This window comes from Lynx rufus, unplaced genomic scaffold, assembly GCF_022079265.1.
Source record: "Lynx rufus isolate CCGP_SWC_20201006 ecotype Redwood Valley unplaced genomic scaffold, mLynRuf1.p SCAF_6, whole genome shotgun sequence".
NCBI classification, from domain to species: domain Eukaryota; kingdom Metazoa; phylum Chordata; class Mammalia; order Carnivora; family Felidae; genus Lynx; species Lynx rufus.
The window spans coordinates 24,129,997-24,145,332 of record NW_025814878.1 but is presented as its reverse complement, the minus strand read 5'-3'; the positions used below and the strand labels follow the sequence as shown (position 1 = coordinate 24,145,332).

At 39.7% G+C, this 15,336-nt stretch overlaps 1 protein-coding gene across 2 annotated transcripts in view; it reads right to left on the bottom strand.

The window, feature by feature from the left end:
* HBS1L (HBS1 like translational GTPase) overlaps positions 1-10,785 on the bottom strand; it is an 86,847-nt gene extending 76,062 nt beyond the window's left edge. The window contains exons 1-2 of one of the 2 annotated variants that reach the window (XM_047101646.1): positions 10,609-10,785; positions 6,096-6,161 (exon numbers count right to left, since the gene is read on the bottom strand). In XM_047101646.1, coding sequence (XP_046957602.1) covers positions 6,096-6,161; positions 10,609-10,651 — 109 coding nt within the window. In that variant the 5' untranslated portion in view covers positions 10,652-10,785. The remainder of the gene's footprint in view (positions 1-6,095; positions 6,162-10,608) is intronic. The other variant, XM_047101645.1, reaches the window with a different exon arrangement.
* Positions 10,786-15,336: the final 4,551 nt, after the last annotated feature.

Below are 15,336 nucleotides of genomic sequence, written 5' to 3'. Positions count from 1 at the left end.
TCATAACCTCACACTCCGTGAGTTCGAGCCCCACATCAGGCTCTGCACTGACAGCATGGAGACTGTTGGGGATCCTCTGTCTTCCTCTCTGCCCCTCCCTGACTCTCTCAAAAATAAACATTAAAGTAATTAATTAATTAATAATAAATGGGGTACTAAAAAATGTAAACTGGACCACTTTGTGCCTGTTAATTTATAAATTATTTTCCTAGCTGTAATAAACTACTCAGTTTAGCCTAAAAGTAACAAAACAAAAAAAAAAAAAAAAAAAAAAAAACTTTCCCTAACTTCTTCTCTTATCTTTCAACTGTGAGGAAAACCCTAAGGAAAATCAAAAATTAAGTAAGGAAAAAAATCAGATAATTCCCTCAACAATTTTCACTCAGGGAATATTGACAGGGAAAAGGAAGTTGTCAATATCCAGGCTGCTACTCAACCTCAGAGGAACTATTTTTTTTCTGGGGGGGGGAGGCGGATGGATTCTTATCCCCAATCTACACACAAATCCAACTCAGAAACCTACACTGTGGCTACTGTTTTAGAAATGCTGTTGGCTGGATTTGCTGGGAATTGGGGCAGGAAAGAAGGTAGAAAAAGTCCCCAGGGAAAATAGCTACTAGTGGGGAAAAAACAGTCCAAATCTCTGAAGTTGAAGTGAGAACCCAAAAGGCAAGAAATACGATAAAAAGAGAAAGAAAGAGGAGAGAAAAGGATAAATACAAAATACTATTCTTTTCTAAATTTAAATCACAAACTTTGATGGAAATGCTTTCTGAAAAACTGGAACACCCATAATTACTTTTAAAACTTAAGGCATTTAAACATATATGAAATTTCAAAGAATTCAAAACCTGACTCCTAAACTGCCTCAAATTGTTCCCTAAACACCTTAAATTGAATATCATGTAAGAAGCACTCATTAATGATACAACTACCTGAGCTTCCTCCTCTGGAGGTTCTGATTCTGTGATGCTGGAAATGGGACCGGAATCTGTATTTTTTAATGTGTTATGTATTTTTGAGAAAGGGAGAGACGAAGTACAAGTGGGCAAAGGGCAGAGAGAGAGAGAGAGAGAGAGAGAGAGAGAGAGAGAGAGAGACAGAAATCAGAAGCAGGCTCCAGGCTCCAAGCTGTCAGCACAGAGCCAAAGCGGGGCCTGAACTTATGAACTGTATGATCATGACCTGAGCCCAAGTCTGACGCTTAACCAACTGAGCCACCCAGGCACCCCCAGGGAATCTGTATTTTTATACTATTCCCAGATGACTGATATCAGGGAAAGTTAGGAAAAACTGGCCTACAAATCCCCCTGTAGTCCACTTTGTATATGGTCATCAGTTCCTTTCCAAAAATATTACCCCTTATTCAAAAACCTCCAATAAGCTGACACGACACACCAAAAATTAAAAGCTGCCTTCCAGAATTTGCCTATTTCCGTTCCCAGCCCTCTTTGCTGCTGCAAATGAGTGTTCTCAAATAAGCCTCACATAGAGGCCACTGCTCAAGCACTACTGTTTCCTCTGTCTAAGATGCCATTCTTCCTCCCAAATGTCCCAGTCCTTCCAGAAGCCTTCCCACACCCTTCAGGCAGGACTAATGTTCCACCCACCATACCACTTTGGCACATTTGAAGAGGACATTTAACATACTTCCTTATACCAAATTAATTCATAAATTTATTAGAATTGGGTTTTTCTTACACATTAATTGATGCTTAATAAAGATTCTGAGTTGGAATGGAATGAATACTACTGTTTAAGCAATCATTGGAGGCCTTTTGACTGAGTGGCTCCAATGCCTTGCTAACAAATGGAAAACTAAGCCAGAGTCAACTCCTAAGCCTGAGGATCAAGAAGAACAACCAATCAGGGGTACCTCAATGGCTCAGTTGATTAAGCTTCAGACTTAGGTTCAGGTCATGATATCACGACTCAACCTGTGGGTTCAAACCCCAAGTCAGGCTCTGTGCTGACAGCTCAGAGTCCGGAGCCTGCTTCGGATTCTGTGTCTCCATCTCTCTCTGCCCTGCCCCCGCTTGCACTGTCTGTCTGTCTGTCTGTCAAAAATAAATAAACGTTAAAAAAAATTTTTAAAAAGAACCACCAATCACAAAAATCCAACTAGGCTTTCTCAAATAATGCAACCTTTAAGCTATAGTCAATCAAATAATTTCCTTGCTTTGTTTCCTATCTTCTCTATAAAATCCCTGCCCCTTAGTCCAATCTGGTGGGGGGACCATAACCACTTCCAGTTTGGAGCTGCCTGATTCAAACTGGTGTTTGTTCGAATAAATTCTTACTAATTGCAATATGCCTCAGTTTATCCTTTAACACTTCCAATTACAGTAGGCAAAACAAAACCCACAACTGTTCAAATAAAGTTGTATATGTAGGCTCTTTTTGCCATCCTCAATTCCTTGGCTATGTTCAACACGCAATATCAAAGTCAATCTTTCCCAAGGAAAAAAAGCTGTAACATTTAGAAATTCCCTTTCCATCAGGACAACGGTGCCTACCTAGAGTTCAAAAACATACATGTGCTGATGAATTTTAGAAAGATTCCTATTAATTGATAAAAATCACTCAATTATCAGAATTCATAAGACCATGAATATAATCAGCTCTTCAATGACACTGGCTGCTTCTTTAAGAACAGAGCATCCTTCTAACACTATTCATTTTTTATTGAAAATCACTTGGAAAATATATCACTAAAAAAGAAAAATAAGTTTCTAACATCACTATTGCATACATGTTTTGAAAAACTAAAAGACCCCAAACCACATGCATTTGTTAAAAACACAGTTTGTCACAGAAAAAACTCAAAACCATTTCACTGTACCTCCCACTTCAATAAAGTCACTGACTTCTTGGTGTATAGTACAGAAGTAACTCAAGGAGTAAAACTATCCTGAAAATGAACCACACACAAGACACACCGTCAAGACCTATGAGAGACAAAGGGATAAACTCTGACCTCAAGAAAGCGAGGCCATGAACACACACAAAAAAAACACCCTCTGAATGCCTGACGTGGTATGCCATCAGTTCCTTACACGAGATCAAGAATACGTTATCCAGATAAGCCTAGATAAATGAATGTGTTAACCTGCAAGATTAAGATGTCTTTCAGCAGTCTCTCTCTCTATAAAGGTTTCCACACTGTGCAAGCCAGATTCAACCAACTTCCAGATCCTGTAGCCCTTAATTCCTGTAAGGTATCTCTTGACTCTATCTCCAAATCAAATGCTACCACCCTTGTCCTAAACTTTGATTCTCAAAGCAAACATCAACAGACTATGGAGAGCTTATTAAATAAAAGAGCAGCTGTGCCCCCCTCTGAACAGGGCCAAGAATTACTTTTCTAATAAATTCCCCAGTGATGCTGATGGTACCTGGACCACACTTTGAGAACACTGTCCTCAAATATCCTCATCTCCTCTAGATTAATAAACCCATCTCCAAACCAATCTATGTACATCCCCTAATGTACTACCTTCAATCCAGTCTCTACTATGTAAGAGCTTTTTTAAAAAACTCCCATCTAGGGGCACCTGGGTGGTTCAGTTGGTTGAGTGTCTGACTCTTGATTTCAGCTTAGATCACAATCTTAGGGTCCCAGGACCAAGCCCCTGCTTAAGATTCTCTCTCTCTCTCTCTCTCTCTCTCTGCCCCTCTCCCCTGCTCAGGTGCGCATTCTCGCTCTTGCTCTCTCTCTCTCAAATAAAATAAAATACTCCAATCTAATTATCACACTCACATCATCTTCTCAGTTTCATGAACATGCCATGCTCTCCACTGCACTTAAAATATGAGTGATAAAGTTAATGCTACCAGATATCACTTTATCACCTAGTCAACTGTGACAGTATATCGTAGGAACCCCAAAGGGTTAACCCATGAAGTTTTTTTAACACTGCAAATGGCAAGTGTCTCAGAGGTACCTTGAAAAAAATGAAATTTCTTTTATCCTTCATCCCTACAAAATGTGGTCTTGAATCCCAGCAAAGGAGCTCTAAAGGCATGATGATTAAGCCATCTCTGAGCTTGTAACCCAGTCTTCTTTACTCTGCTTTGTGATGCTGGGGTTGCAGTCTCTAGGAAGTTCATTTCTTTGACAGCTGGCTCCCTTTTAGGATCAGCCAATGGGGAGATGCTAGAGGGAGACTGGAAGGTCAGAAGAGGAAGACACGTGCTCCTTTCCTTTCTGCTTCTTGTCCATCCCCCATCTGCCCAGCAACACTGCACGCTGCAGTAACAGCAGTTAGTACCAGTTAGCAGTTTTCCCAAAACTCCCAGAACCAGCTTCAGTGTGCCCCTGCCCACATCCCTCAGACACCCTGACCAGCCTGCTGACTAGAACTCCCTGTTGAAAAGGCTGAATCCCAGGTTCACAAGGTCCTTTTGCAGGCACCGGTACCAGCCATGCACTGTCCCCCTCCTCAGAGGTCTGAGTCTCCGTTCCACAGCCCCTCCTCTGAACTTCAGAAGCAAAGCAGCACCCTCCTGTCACAGGTTTAAGTTGCAGCTAGAAGCACCTCCAGGAGCTTCTAAAAGGTTGGGTCTGACCTCGCCCACGTGCTCCTCCAGGAACTCAGAACTGTAAATGTTTCCTGAAGTTACCACCTCCCTGACACTTTGCTCGCCCTTTTTGCATTTTTTTGTTCTCTAAAACCTAGCTAACAATTTTTTTGTATTAAATTCTCTCTGGCAGGGGTGCCTGGGTGGCTCAGTCAGTTAAGTGTCTGCCTTCGGCTCAGGTCATGATCTCGAAGTCCATGGGTTCCAGCCCCGCGTCGGGCTCTGTGCTGACAGCTCAGAGCCTGGAGCCTGCTTTGGATTCTGTGTCTCCCTCTCTCTCTCTCCCCTTCCCTTGCCTGTGCTCTCTCTCTCTCTCAAAAATAAACAAACATTATAAATAAATAAATAAATAAATACTCTCTGGCAAAATGACTGGTACAATTTCTATCTCCTAACAGGATCCTGAATGGTTAAGTGTGTAACACTAGAGGAAGATTGGAAAGGCCCTGATAGTAGTAAGGCCAAATGAGGAAAGCAGAAATCAAGAGCTAGATGTATTTCAGAGGAATAAGGAGAGGTGCTAAGACAAGTTGTGGAGTATCTCTGCTTTATAGGGAAGAGGAATTCTAAAAAGTCAGAAGGGACATATTTGGTCATCAGAGACTGAAAGTGAGATTAAAGCAGGTACAGGTCTACAGGGCAGCTTCAGAGACTAAATGGGATTAAAGACAAAGTGGATTTTGATAGAATGTTAATTATATTAAGCCCTTAATATAGAGCCCTTAAACTTGTAGAGAATGAGTGCTGTGAATTATACTTATGTTGTACCTAACTGTATTTAATTTTACCCTTTCACAGCATAGTAAAATTTAGCAGGGCATTTTAACTAACTGTTTATAGAACAGAATGAAATTTGAAGACAAATATATTATTAGGGAAATAATGAGAAAAGGTCTGGTCGAACATTATGTATTTGCTGAAAAGAATATATGAATGTTTCATGTTTTCTTTATACAGTGACAAAGAACTCTTTCAGCAGGTAGGCAGGAGATACAAACTGATGCCCAGTCCTACTGAAAAATGAACTCTACATGACTCTGGCTCCATCAGAAGTCTGAACTACATATATTTGGTTTATTTAACAAACTATATAACAGTAAACTGAAGTACTATATGAAATGTAGTCTATGTGTAACACCTCAATGTTTCTAATATTCAAGAGATCCCTGAGTATATAAAGTTAATTGTTATCTGCTTTCAAAAGTTTTAGGTTTTCATTATTGACTAAATTACCATTTCAGTAAAATTTAGATTAACTGCATGTTACAAAGAATTTTGGAAAAAACATACTTTTCAAAGTTTTCTTCAAATTGTTGTTGAAAGCTAAATGATGAAATTAATACTTTAAATTCTTTTCTTAGGTAAAGAAATGGTTTTATACACCTTTAAAAGTTAACATACAATTATCTTTTAAACATTACATAATATCATAGCCTTATGGAACACTCTAGTCCTAGAATGACAATGATACTTACTTAACATTTTTAAACCCCCAAATAATGGAAATCAAATACCTGTTGATGGCGAAATACAATAATCATCCTCTACAGACTGGCCATAGAGATCATCATCTTCAAAATCTATAATAAAAACACAAAAGATAAATTTATTTACAAGTTCTTTTTATATTCTTAGTTATTAACAAGGAAGCATCAGAACTTTCTCCAAACTAAACCATCCCTCAAAATTACAGGAACTTGGAATGTCTGCTTTTCCAAAAAATTCTAAAAATTTTATCCACAAAGTAGGTACTTACTGACTTTATGCATAAAGACATACACAGTTCTGGGGCGCCTGGGTGGCTCAGTTGGTTGAGCGACCAACTTCAGCTCAGGTCATGATCTCATGGTTTGTGAGTTCGAGCCCCGAGTCAGGCTCTGTGCTGACAGCTCAGAGCCCGGAGCCTGCTTCGGATTCTCTGTCTCCCTCTCTCTCTGCCCCTCCCCTACTCATGCTCTGTCTCTCTGTGTCTCAGAAATAAACATTAAAAAAAAATTTTTTTTAAAGATACACACAGTTCTTCATTTTTTTAAGCTAACTGGGTTTCGTTAAAATTTTTCCAAGTTTTCACTTTATGCAATCAAAAAATGATAACACCACAGGCCACAAATTTGAATTGTCTCTCTGGTGTTAAAACCTGAAATAAGCCATCCATTCATTTTTTTTCACCAAGTGCTGTCTATGACCTAAGCATTTATTTCCCATACAATCGACTAGCACAGGGTATACAATCAGACCATGAGAACAGATTTTCTTCATGTCAAGCTAATTTCTATAAAAACCATCTTATCCTAAACTCCCTTGTGCTCTGTTCATGCTAATTGGACTTCTTTTCCTAGTGACCAGAATATGCACTTTGCCCAGATTTCCTAAAGCTGCTTCTTTTTCCTAGTTAAGGTTCCAGCTCAAATGTCACCTGTTTGCATACATCTTCCCTGACAACTACCTTCCCTGACCATTCCGGTAGAGCAGCGAGCCCCCTACCACTTTTACTCTCTAGCACACTCCTCCAACTGTCTGTCTTCAAAGCACTATACATCTATGTCATTCCATGAGACTATAAGCTCCTTCTGGGCAAGGCTTTGTCTTAGCCAACTACCTAGCACATGTTTGGAACTAAATTAATTCTCGTTTTATTATAAAGTAATGAATCAAACAATTTAAAACTAAAACCTCCAAGAAACATAAATATATTTACATAAAGGTATTTATTCACATGATAGACTATGCCAAGGACTAATAAAGATATCTGAGGGGCAACAGTGAGTGACAGGCACATTCCCAGATCTATAGGAACCTAAACTCTAACAGGAACCAAACACAAAAAACAGGCAATTAAAAAATTATATGACAAGTGTCTGAGACATGAGAAATATAGACTGATTTGGGAACACACACGTGAACAACAAAAACAGAACTGGAAGTGCGGTGGCTAGAGAAAGATCCCCAGGAAAGTAGTATTGAAACTAACTCCAGAGGATAGGTACCTAGTTTCTCAGGGTATTTATGTATCAGGAACAGCATGTTCAAATGCTGAAACTAAATGTTTATGGCAAAGAAAAATTAGACAAATACAACTATTGGATAAAAATATGTACCAGTCAATAAATTATTAGATCACAATCCTAAGGTAGCAACTTATAAATGAGTCATTTACAAAAAAAAAAAAAAAAAATTAGACATTAAAGGCAAGAATCTTTTTTACCAGGTTAGTTTTCCAACTGAAAGTGACCCTAACAGTGCCACAATATAAAGTTTATTTATTTTTGACAGAGAGAGAGAGAAAGAGAGAGAGAGAGAGAGAGAGAGAGAGAGAGAGAATGAGTGGGGGAGGGGCAGAGAGAGAGAGACACAGAATCTGAAGCAGGCTCCAGGCTCTGAGCTGTCAGCACAGAGCCCGACATGGGGTGGGGGCTCGAACCCATGGACTTCGAAATCATGACCTGAGCCAAAGTCGGATGCTCAACCGACCGAGCCACCCAGGCGCCCCAACAGTGCCACAATATAAAAGGATGAAGAGAGAGGCACCTGGGTGGCTCAGTCGGTTGAGCCTGTGACTCTTGATTTTTGATTTCACTTCAGGTCAAGAGATCTCACAGTTGTGAGATGGGGGTGGAACCTGCTTAGGATTCATTCATTCTCTCCCTTTCTCTCTCTCTCCCTCCCTCCCCCCTTCCCCACTAGCACTCTGTTTCCCAATAAATAAATAAAGATGAAGAGAATTCTGTCCTAGGATTTTTGTAAAGTGGTTCTTTTCCTTGACAAAATTTTGTAATATTTACTGCACATAAAGCATTTTACCAGCTACTGGAGTAAATGTAACAACAGAGTAAACAGAACAATAAAGAATGGACTATGCCCTCCTGGCACTTTTAAATTAGTAGCTAACTGAGGGGTGCCTGGGTGGCTCAGTCAGTTGAGTGTCTGACTTCGGCTCAGGCTCAAGTCATGATCTCACAGGTCGTGGGTTCGGGCCTGGCACTGGGCTCTGTGCTGATAGCTCGGAGCCTGGAGCCTGCTTCGGATTCTGTGTCTCCCTCTCTCTCTCTGCCCTTCCCCCGCTCATGCTCTGTCTCTGTCTCTCAAAAAATGAATAAACGTTAAAAAAAAATTAAAAATTAGTAGCTAATTGAGCATTAGCTAAAGGCAGTCATGTAAGGTACTATCTAAACAACAGAGAAGAACAAAGTGAGAGTTAAATTGAGGAACCAATAGGTTTTAAAGCACATACTCTAATAAAGTTATATTACTTTTGAGAATTTTCAAATTATTATTTGAAAATAATACAAAGGAAACATTAGAAAAAAAAAAAAAGAATACACTGGACCCTTAAAATGAGTAGAACTTTTATAAGCAGGAAATGGGGAGGAACCTCCCATGCTACAGGAACAGCTTGTTTATGACATCATCAATTGTTCCAAAGAAACAAGACCAAAAAAACCAACCTGACCTGGGATTGCCCAGGTGAAAAGATATTTAGCACTCACTCCCACAGGACCCGCACCTCTCATCCAGGAAGCCTTCCTTCACACAGAAATCCTGCTTTAAACTCCTCCAACCCACTTGGGAATAAGGTGTTCTCACTTAAGTAGTAGCTCCCACAGCATCTTGGGAGTACTTTTTGTAGCATGTCATACTCGAATCATCGGTTCCTTGTGTATTTCCCCCTCTACAGTCCCTCAAACATCTTACTATTTTTCCCCAAAGCTTGGAGCAGTACTCCAAGCACCAAATTAATGAAGAATAGGCACTCAATTAATGTTGGTTGAAGAGATTATGCATACTTATTGAAGAAATGAGTACATTGCAATTAGGCCTATCCATACTTTTCCTGTCATAACTGCAAAACTATCTCTCGGGCCTAAAGTCATCTCTCAGGTAGCAGCGATCCACATGCAATAAATCCACTGCATACACTTAAAACGACCTCCAATCTGAAGTGAACACCAGGAACCTAACATGTGCCAGGCTGGCGAGGCGAATCTCCAAATGCAGTACAGGGTGTTAGCTACCCTTCACTATGGTTAGGGCATACTGATGTTCTAGAATAATCTGTTGACAGTGCCAATAACAACCACTAACATACTAAGCACACTTAGACTATTAGCACTTTAAAAAGCAACAGGTCTTAACTCCTTTTTTGCAGTCCTTCATATTTGTTTATAATTTTAGTTTGTATGATGCTTGGTGATGCCTAGAACTGTTGACTACAAGGAGATGATGCACTTATCCTAAACTAATTCTAACTCTTAAACTCCTAGAGAACATTCACATGCACATTTTTTATTTCATTTTTAAAAATCAGTAAGTACTTTCCGGAGCCCCCTTGCTTCTAGTGTTGCTTTTTTTCCCATTCCAAAAAACATTTATATTGAGCATTATCAACCAAGAACGGAGTATACACCTCAAGATCATCTGATCCACTTATTAATTAGGCCGTTTTAATATCTTTTTTATCGTCTCCTAAGTTTCCAATTTAACTTGAAACTCATACAACCTAAGTTCAGTTAGCTCAAGCCAGGTTCTACACAAAATGTATGCATGAACAAACACAGAAGATTCACCATGTATATCTAATAGTTACAGCCTAACAATTGAAGGTAAGCATGAAATCAATCCGTCTTTTACAAGCGAGCATCATTTCGTGGGCATTTTTTAAAGTGGGGTCGGAAGAGAATACCTAGAAGGAGGCAACTGTGTACCCGACCTAGGAGGAAACAATGGGAGGGAGAGGTGACGTGCACAAATATCACCGAATCCCAACCTCCGCAAATGTCCTCCCCATAGGACGACGTGCAGCACCTCTCCTGCCCTAAAATAAAACCAATCCCAGAGGGCAGAAATCACGACATAAAACAACGCCACTCGCTGGCATTCAGATGAACTGTTATTTTCTCCAACTGAGCCTGCTGTGAATTCCACCCTGGCACCACTAACGAGAAACTCACAGATCAAAGTGTATGCCAACGGGCTGGAATCCCAGCTGGAACGGCGACAATGACGTCCCGGCAAGACCCTGCCACATACCTTCATCGTAGTTATAGCCTCGAACATTCCGATGCCGGGCCATGGCGGGAGAACGGGCCTTTGCCACAGCCCCTCACAAAACACACGGCTTAGATACCGATAAGGCGCCAACTGCGGCCTGGACAACACACACACGCCATCTTAGCTTCCGGCAGGCCTCTGCGCTGAGCTCCTGCGCACGCGCTACGTCTTAAGCCGCGCACTGCGCGACAGCAACTTCTCAGGGTCACCCGCCTCCCCGGAGCGCATGCGCAGTTATGCTCACGAAAAAAAGCTCTTGGGCGTGCCCCGCCCACAGACAGGTTGACTGACAGGGGCTTCAGGGGGCGGGTATCCCAGCGCCTACCTTTTGTCGATTTGGAACAAAAATTAGGAGCGTGAGTTCGTGACCTACGCCAGCGTTCCAGGTTATTTCCCAAACTGGTTTCTGCTAATGAAGCCGACTGTGTGCCCATTAAGAGCAGGAAGCTTGTGTAGCTTTCATCTTTGAGGCCCAGGTAGGGACATGATAGACACTCCCAAACTTGTACATGTTTGGTTTAAGAATTAGTTCAAGATTCGGAAGGCAGAAAAAAGGACTGTTTAAATGAATATATATGGTTAAGTTGAGAACCTGGATACAAGAGGTCACCATACTTTCGTGTGTTATTTACTGTTTCACGTATGTGCTCCGTCCTGCATTAATATCTCTAGTAAACAGCTGTCTGCCCTTAGCGATGCAGAGGATTATAATCAGAATCATGAAGAATTCTGTAAGCACTCATTGAACACGTAATCATGTGTGGCATACTAAGGGTATTAAATATAGCTTTTTAGACATAACATTGGCTTTAGGTATCCTCGTCTCCAAGAACACAAAGTAAGGCCATGTAAAAAAACTAACATCATACCGAACAAACTACATTTGTTTTAACCTGTGTTTTTGAAATGCTGTTACTTTACATCAAATTCTAGAAATGAGTTGAAAGCTTACTCAACTTTATTATACATAATAAAAAGATAATAATACCAGTGCAATTCGTATTTGTAAGTGGCTCGAAATATAATTTACACATGCATTTGAGTGTGTCTAACTGCCAAGTGTTTGTTCTTAACTATCACTGATGTTTAATGTAGCTCCGAGACGAAATTATACACAAAAATAGTTGCTAATTTTATATGGCTTAAGGGTTTTCTTTATTTTACACTTGTAGATAATTTTTTATGTTGCAGTCTGTTTCTTCTAAAATGGAGATAGTTAATAGTATCTAACTCACAGAGTTGTAAATAATAAAGTATCTTTTTAAGAGTATTTCACACAGATCTCCGTAGGTGCTTTAAAATATTAGGCATTATTAAAATACAAATGGCAGCTTCTAGTCCACTGTAATTGTCAATTACAAGCTTCAGTGTAACTCACTGAGATATGAAATAGATGAGTTATAAACTGCACTACAGAAGCAAAGATGAAGAAAACATTACTTCTGCCTGAGGAATAGTATATAATTTGCCTTTGGTTCATCAATAATGCACTCTCTTAACATTCTAAATACTTGAGAGCCTTGACTACCTCTCAAGTAATAGGGTTTCTTCAATAGCAAAGCCGTCAGTGACTTCCTCAGAAAGAGTTAGGGATTTTATTCTCTGCCCCCAGAACTCTTTTTTTTTTTTTTATGTGTATTTATTTTTGACAGAGAGAGACAGAGCACCAGCAGGGGAGGAGCAGAGACAGAGGGAGACACAGAATCTGAAGCAGGCTCCAGGCTCAGAGCTGTCAGCAGAGAGCCGGATGTGGGGCTTGAACTCACAAACTGTGAGATCATGACCTGAAGCAAAGTTGGACACTTATCCGACTGAGCCACCCACGTGCCCCCTCCCCAAACTCTTTACCTGTGATTCTTGTATTGTGGTTTGATGGAAAGTACCATAATTTTGGAATCAGTCAAACCTGGATTTCAGGGCCAGTTCTGCCACTTTCCATTAACTTCTTTGGGCTCAATTTATTCATCTGTAAAATGGGTATAAAAAGATACATCTTCTGTTTTGTGAAAAGTAAATGAAGTGATGGATGTAAAAACAGTAGGTGTTCAATAATAAGTTCTGTAAGGGAGGAAAAATTCTCTACCACCCTTGGGTCTCACGCTGGCATAAGACAAATTAATAGGAGAAATTTAAATTCTTACACATGCATGGGAGCCTTCACGAGAGAGTGAATATCTTAAGGGAGCCTTCACGAGAGAGTGAATATCTTAAGTGACCAGAGCAGGAAGTTTCGATACCTTTTAAACAAAAAAACAATCAACTTGTCAAGAATTTTTAAGAAAAAAGGGTATGGGCTATGGGTAGTAAATTGTGGGGAAGAAACTAGGAAATGTAGGGTAGGGGCAAAGGGATGCAAAACAAGTGGAAGACAAGGGTTATTTCAGTAAATTCGTACAGATCCATTTCAGCATCAATTTCCAGTCTCTGACGATAAGGATTCTTTCTCTTCCTGGTATAGGGAGGGGACAAATGAATAAACAAACAAAAAGCAGAATCAGATGTGTAAATCCAGAGAACAAACTGAGAGTTGCCAGAGGGGAAGAAGGGAGGATGGGCAAATGGGTGAAAGGGAGTGGGACACACAGGCTTCCAGTTAGAGAATGAAAAAGTCACCAGAATTAAAGGCACAGACAGTATGGGGACTACAGTCAGTGATATTCTAATAGTGTTGTAGGGTGACAAATGGTAGCTACACTCTGTTGGGAGCACAACATAATGTATAGAGAAGTTGAGTCGTTGTGTTGTAAACCTGAAATTAATGTAACACTGTGTCAACTATACTCAAATAAAATAATTTTTTTAAAGCCTCTTGGGGCGGTTGGGTGGCTCCGACAGTTAAGTGTCCTACTCTTGATTGCAGCTTAGGTGGATGAGTTCTACTCTGCATCGGGGCTCTGCACTGGCAGCATGGAGCCTGCTTGGGATTCTCTCTCCCTTTCTCTGCTCCTCCCCTGCTCATGTTCTCTCCCCCCACCCCGCCCCTCTCTGTCTGTCTCAAAAATAAATACACATTTTAAAAAATTAAGAAGAAAGTTATAAATGAAAATAGCATTAATATATTACTGAAAAGTTTAACACCTTTATTGAAAAATCCTTGACAAAAGTAAACTACATATGTTTAAAGTATACAATTTGACATGTTTTGGCATATGTATTTACCAGTGAACCCATTAACCCAAACAAGATAATGAACATACTTAGATTCCCAAAAGTTTCCTCAAGTACTTTATAGTCTCTCTCCCCTGCCCCTCTCTGCCTCCTCACCCTAGCCCCAGGCAGCAAGTGACCTTCTTTCTATCATGATAGATTAGTTTGTATTTTCTAAAATGTTATATAAGGAAATAATATAATACGTATTCTTTTTTATAGGTCTTCATTCCCTCAGCATAATAACTTTGAGATTCATCCGTATAGATGCTTTAATCAATAGTTCATTCCTTTATATTGCAGAGGGGGATTCCATTGTATGGATATACGACAATTTGTTTTTCTGTTCACCAATTGATAACTATTTGGGTCATTTTCAATTCTGGCTACTAGAGATAGGGCTGCTATGATTATCCATGCACAACTCTTTGGATGGACATAAACTTTGATTTCTCCTAGATTAATAAATACCTAGGAGTGGAATGGCTGGATGATATGACAGGTTCTCTCTAGCTTTTTAAGAAACTGCCACTATTTTCCTAAGTGGTGGTAACATTTTATGTTCCCGCCATCTGGGCAGTTGTATTTTCTCCACATCCTTGCTGGTCACTTGTTATGGTCTAAAGTACTTATTTGACATTTCTAAAAAAAATTTTTTTAACGTTTATTTATTACTGAGAGACAGAGAGAGACAGAGCATAAGCGGGGCAGAGGGAAGGGGAGACACAAAATCTGAAGCAGGCTCCAGGCTGTGAGCTATCAGCACAGAGCCCGCAAACCGCAAGATCATGACCTGAGCCAAAGTCGGACACTTAACTGACTGAGCCACCGAGGTGCCCCTGCTAATTTGACATTTCTATAGCTTCTCTGCTGAAGGATTCGTTTGAATCTTCTCGTCTACCTTTCATGAGGTGTTTGTTTTCTTATTTGTTACTTTAGAGAGTCGTTTTTATGTTCTGGATAGAACTTCTTTATCTTATACAATTTGGAAATATTTCTCCCAGTTTGTAACTGGTCTTTTCATTCTCTTAACAGTCTTTTGAATAGCAGAAGTTTTTTAGGTTTGATGAAGCTCAATTCATCAATTTTTTAACTAATGGATTATACTATGGATGTTGTATCTAAGAAATCTTTGCATAACCCAAAGTCACAAAACTTTTCTCGTATTTTTTAAATAAGGTTAACAGTGTGGCATTCTACAATTATACTTTTTACCATTTTCAGTTGATTTTTGTGTATGGCGTAAGGTTTGGATCAAAGTTCATTTTTTACATATATATTTTAACTTGTTCCAGCACCATTGTTGAAAAGAAGGTCCTTTCTCCACTGAATTTCATCTGTGTCTTTATCAAAACTCAGTTGTCCATATATGTGTGATCTATTTTTGGATTCTCCATCCTTTTGATCTAGCTTGACATCAATACCATGTTATCATGATAATTGTAGCTTCATAAATCTTAAAATTAGGTAGTGTTAATCCTCCAACTTTCTTCTTACTTTCAGTTTTCTTAGCTAGTCTAGGTCCTTGGCATTTCTATATGAATTTTTTTCATTTTTTGA